The sequence below is a fragment of the Bombina bombina genome, chromosome 11 (genome assembly GCF_027579735.1).
Source record: "Bombina bombina isolate aBomBom1 chromosome 11, aBomBom1.pri, whole genome shotgun sequence".
Lineage (NCBI taxonomy): Eukaryota > Metazoa > Chordata > Amphibia > Anura > Bombinatoridae > Bombina > Bombina bombina.
Window position 1 is genome coordinate 200,780,284 of NC_069509.1, and position 6,408 is coordinate 200,786,691.

The 6,408-nt window shown below is 39.7% G+C and overlaps 1 protein-coding gene across 1 annotated transcript; it reads left to right on the forward strand.

Moving 5' to 3' along the window:
* The first annotated feature begins 1,097 nt into the window (after window positions 1–1,097).
* Window positions 1,098–5,080, forward strand: LOC128642074 (hemoglobin larval subunit beta-1-like). Its single transcript, XM_053694729.1, has 3 exons — window positions 1,098–1,257; window positions 2,422–2,644; window positions 4,831–5,080. The coding sequence occupies exons 1-3, from the start codon at window positions 1,166–1,168 to the stop codon at window positions 4,957–4,959; spliced, it is 444 nt and encodes a 147-aa protein (XP_053550704.1). The 5' UTR covers window positions 1,098–1,165; the 3' UTR covers window positions 4,960–5,080.
* Window positions 5,081–6,408: the final 1,328 nt, after the last annotated feature.

Genomic DNA, 6,408 nt, shown 5'->3' on the forward strand with positions numbered 1-6,408 from the left:
AATGTGATTATCTGTATGTATAGGAACATACTGTTAATGTGATTATCTATATGTATAGGAGCATACTGTTAATGTGATTATCTATATGTATAGGAACATGCTATTAATGTGATTATCTATATGTATAGGAACATACTGTTAATGTGGTTATCTTTATGTATAGGAACATACTGTTAATGTGATTATCTTTATGTATAGGAACATACTGTTAATGTGATTATCTATATGTATAGGAAGTGGAACATACTGTTAATGTGGTTATCTTTATGTATAGGAACATACTGTTAATGTGATTATCTATATGTATAGGAACATACTGTTAATGTGATTATCTATATGTATAGGAACATACTGTTAATGTGATTATCTTTATGTATAGGAACATACTGTTAATGTGATTATCTATATGTATAGGAACATACTGTTAATGTGATTATCTATATGTATAGGAACATACTGTTAATGTGATTATCTATATGTATAGGAACATACTGTTAATGTGGTTATCTTTATGTATAGGAACATACTGTTAATGTGATTATCTTTATGTATAGGAACATACTGTTAATGTGATTATCTATATGTATAGGAACATACTGTTAATGTGATTATTTATATGTATAGGAACATACTGTTAATGTGATTATCTATATGTATAGGAACATACTGTTAATGTGATTATCTATATGTATAGGAACATACTGTTAATGTGATTATTTATATGTATAGGAACATACTGTTAATGTGATTATCTTTATGTATAGGAACATACTGTTAATGTGATTATCTTTATGTATAGGAACATGCTCTCAGTGTTGCTATATTGATAACATTTTTTATCTGATATTGACTTTGTGTGTCTACTGTAAGCAACAATAAAACAACAATGTAGTTATCAGAGTTGTATATTGGTTTATTTAATCTCAACTTTCTCAGAATCTAAAAATGCTGCTAACTAATTAACAATAGATAATCTGCTGCCTGTTTTTTTTCCCCCGTCATGTTAGCGGGGGTGGGGCTGACACACAAAACATGACCAAGCACAATTGTGCCTTGGGTGTGACGCAGTAAAACCCACTATAAATCAGGGCTGACAGCCCATAGTTCCAACAGGCTCCTGCTTCTTGCCGCAGTCAGTTCACCACAAACCTCATCAACAGACACCATGGTCCACTGGTCAGCTGAAGAGAAGGCCGCCATCAATGCCGTGTGGAGCAAGCTTGATGCTGCCCATGATGGCGGGGATGCCCTCAGCAGGTAATAACCAAAGATTTTATACACCAGCCCCAGTCATAGCTGTATAGACATTGCCTATGGGTGACCTTACATTGTATATGATGCCCTCAGCTGCTAATAATACACCAGTCATAGCTGTATAGACATTGCCTATGGGTGACCTTACATGGTACATGATGCCCTCAGCAGGTAATAATTCACCAGTCATAGCTGTATAGACATTGCCTATGGGTGACCTTACATGGTATATGATGCCCTCAGCTGCTAATAATACACCAGTCATAGCTGTATAGACATTGCCTATGGGTGACCTTACATGGTACATGATGCCCTCAGCTGCTAATAATTCACCAGTCATAGCTGTATAGACATTGCCTATGGGTGACCTTACATGGTATATGATGCCCTCAGCTGCTAATAATACACCAGTCATAGCTGTATAGATATTGCCTATGGGTGACCTTACATGGTACATGATGCCCTCAGCTGCTAATAATACACCAGTCGTAGCTGTATAGACATTGCCTATGGGTGACCTTACATGGTACATGATGCCCTCAGCAGTTAATAATTCACCAGTAATAGCTGTATAAACATTGCCTATGGGTGACATTACATGGTACATGATGCCCTCAGCAGTTAATAATACACAAGTCATAGCTGTATAGACATTGCCTATGGGTGACCTTACATGGTAAATGATGCCCTCAGCAGGTAATAATACACCAGGCATAGCTGTATAGACATTGCCTATGGGTGACATTACATGATACATGATGCCCTCAGCAGTTAATAATTCACCAGTCATAGCTGTATAGACATTGCCTATGGGTGACCTTACATGGTACATGATGCCCTCAGCAGGTAATAATACACCAGTCATAGCTGTTTATTGCTTATGGGTGACCTTACATGGTACATGATGCCCTCACCTGCCAATAATACACCAGTCATAGCTGTATAGACATTGCCTATGGGTGACCTTATATGGTACATGATGTGTTTTTTCTTGCTCATAGGTACATTTGATATATTAAGTCTCTAAGGGAGCTGGTGGTCAGAGCTTCACTCTCATTGGAATCTATGTTATTAGCTGCATCCTCAATTTACTATTTATGTTGTTATAAAATGGTTCCATATCAGATATCTAAAGACTTTCCTTTACATTGTGTCCTTTGTGTACAGGCTGCTGATTGTTTACCCCTGGACTCAGAGGTATTTCAGCAGCTTTGGAAACCTTTCAAACGCTGCTGCCATTATTGGAAATGCCAAGGTTCAGGCTCACGGCAAGAAGGTCCTGGGCGCTATTGGCCAAGCTACCCAGCATCTGGATGATGTGAAAGGCTTCCTGGCCAAGCTCAGCAAGTCTCACGCCGAGGAACTCCATGTGGACCCTGAGAACTTCAAGGTAAGACCTAAAATGAATTATCTTAGATTTTATGTCCACTCAAAGAATAAAGTACTTGTTTATGCCCTGTAATAGACCATTACCCTGATATATAGACCCATAGGGCAACCTATAGATGGACCTTCGGTTTCTGAAACACCAGGATACCTATGGTTGCCACATTTAGTTCAGGCCAAAACCAAACATTCTTGCACTGTGCACAGCTAAGGTTGTCACCTCTGCCATGTTTTCCTGGACACTTAAGAGTTATACATACTACAGGGTGTGCAGGTAGGAACATGAATTGCAAACCCTGGACGCACACAAATAGTGACATGTTCCTCTCAGCACACCCTGCACATGTATAACTCATAAGTGTCCAGGAAAACATGGCCGAGGTAGGAACCCTATGCCCAGCACAGCAAAAACGTTTTGCAGACTATACATTACTTATAGTAGCACATAAACACAAACTCACACATAGATATTCACACTCTCTAACACACTAACACACACTCACACTCTCTAAAACACTCACACACACTCACACTCTCTAACACACTCACACACACTCACACTCTCTAACACACTAACACACACACACTCACTAACACACTAACACACACTCACACTCTCTAACACACTCACACTCACTCACACTCACTAACACACTCACACACACTCACACTCACTAACACACTAACACACACTCACACTCTCTAACACACTAACACACACACACACTCTCTAACACACTAGCACACACTCACACTCTCTAACACACTAACACACACTCACACTCTCTAACACACTCACACACACTCACTAACACACTCACACACACTCACACTCTCTAACACACTAACACACACACACTCTCTAACACATTAACCCACACTCACACTCTCTAACACACTCATACACACTCACACTCACTAACACACTAACACACACTCACACTCTCTAACACACTAACACACACACACTCTCTAACACATTAACCCACACTCACACTCTCTAACACACTAACACACACACACACTCTCTAACACACTAACACACACTCACTCTCTCTAACACACTCACACTCTCTAACACACTAACACACACACTCACACTCTCTAACACACTCACACTCTCTAACACACTAACACACACTCACTCTCTCTAACACACTCACACTCTCTAACACACTAACACACACTCACACTCTCTAACACACTCACACTCTCTAACACACTAACACACACACATACTCTCTCACACACACAATCACACTTACTCTCACACTCTCTAACACACTGACACACACTCACATACTCTCTCACACACACAATCACACTTACTCTCACGCTCTCTAACACACTGACACAGACTCACATACTCTATATCTCACACACTCTCACACGCTCACGCTCTCTAACACACTGACACACACTCATATACTCTGTATCTCACACACTCTCACACGCTCACGCTCTCTAACACACACTCACATACTCTGTATCTCACACAGACTCACATACTCTGTATCTCACACACTCTCACACAGACTCACACTCTCTAACACACTGACACACACTCATATACTCTGTATCTCACACACTCTCTCACACAAACTCACACTCTCTAACACACTGACACACACTCACATACTCTGTATCTCACACACTCTCTCACACAGACTCACACTCTCTAACACACTGACACACACTCATATACTCTGTATCTCACACACAGACTCACACTCTCTAACACACTGACACACACTCATATACTCTGTATCTCACACACTCTCTCACACAGACTCACACTCTCTAACACACTGACACACACTCATATACTCTGTATCTCACACACTCTCTCACACAGACTCACACTCTCTAACACACTGACACACACTCACATAGTCTCTGTCTATCTCAGGCTGGTATACTCAGCAATAAATTCCCAAACTAACCAGCACAAACATTTAGTTGGTATCAGCTTCTGATCTTTCTTCTCACTCTTGTAGCTGACACTCAGTAGCCCAACTCGCAGACACTCCCTCAGCTACAGATTTAGTAGAAATACTGTGTTGTCTTCTGTGTGATGTTTCAGGCTTGTCCCTTTGTCCTGTGTCTGTCACAGCATCTCTGTAATGATTTCTATTTAGCTACTACATGGAAACAACAGTAGATAATCAGTGTTTTTTCTTCTGGTCACAGCGCTTTGGAGAGGTTCTCGTGGTCGTTGTTGCCTTAAAGCTGGGAGCTGCTTTCTCCCCTGATGCCCAGGCGGCTTGGGAGAAGTTTACTGCTGTTCTGGTGGCTGCACTGAGCCACGGCTATTTCTAAACCTGTAATACACGTTACCTGTTCTGGCAGCTGTAAACATCACAGTATGGGCACCAAAGACCATCTGTAACTGCTTCACTGAGTCTGATTGTCAATAAAAACCATTTTATATAAATATAAAGTCTTTGTTACTAATTACAGCTAAAAAACATGGAAATCAGATTATATATTTTGTGAATCATTAATACATCACCCCAAGAATTGACGGTTCATATTAGAAACATATGTGCTGATCCTGCAGCTAACAGTTACTTGAATAAAACATTTCCAGCAAATGAGGAAATTGTGGAATTATTTAGATAGATCCCATGATATAAAAAAGGGAAATAAACATTATGATTGATAAACTATTTAATTAATTCTTGTGAAAATCTATGCAAGGCACCTGGTGGATGTTTATAATTAAGAGATGTCTGTAGGTCATTAGTAACCATCTAATGAGTAACCATCACATACCATATTTACATATTCTTTGTGGGTTAAAGGGATGTGAGAGTAAAAAATTCCCTTTCATGATTCAGATATAGCATAGAATTGTAAACAATTTTCCAATTCACTACAATTATATATCATGCTTTGTTCTATTGGTATCCTTTGTTGAAAAGCATGTGTAAGTAGGCTCAAGAGCAGTGATGCATTAATGGGAGCTAACTGCTGATTGGTGGCTGCACGTATATGCCTCTTGTGATTGGCTCACCTGATGTGCTCAGCTAGTTTCCAGTAGTACATTGATGTTCCTTCAACAAAGGATACCAAGAGAATGAAGCAAAGTTGATAATAGGAGTAAATTAGAAAATTGTTTAAGTGTATGTTCTATCTCATGTTTGGGTTTCATGTCCGTGTGGGCAATAAGGTGTAAGAGTAAAAAGGCAAATACCAGTGTGAAAGATGCCTGAAATATATGGCAACAAGAAACCTCAGTCCTTCTGAATCCCAATAAAGCTAATATACCCTTTACACCCCCTAAACATAAACATGAGTGAGAAGTCTCAGTCCTTCTGAATCCCAATAAAGCTAATATACCCTTTACACCCCCTAAACATAAACATGAGAAGCCTCAGTCCTTCTGAATCCCAATAAAGCTAATATACCCTTTACACCCCCTAAACATAACCATGAGAAGCCTCAGTCCTTCTGAATCCCAATAAAGCTAATATACCCTTTACACCCCCTAAACATAACCATGAGAAGCCTCAGTCCTTCTGAATCCCAATAAAGCTAATATACCCTTTACACCCCCTAAACATAACCATGAGAAGCCTCAGTCCTTCTGAATCCCAATAAAGCTAATATACCCTTTACACCCCCTAAACATAACCATGAGAAGCCTCAGTCCTTCTGAATCCCAATAAAGCTAATATACTCTTTACACCCCCTAAACATAAACATGAGTGAGAAGTCTCAGTCCTTCTGAATCCCAGTAAAACTAATATACTCTTTACACCCCCT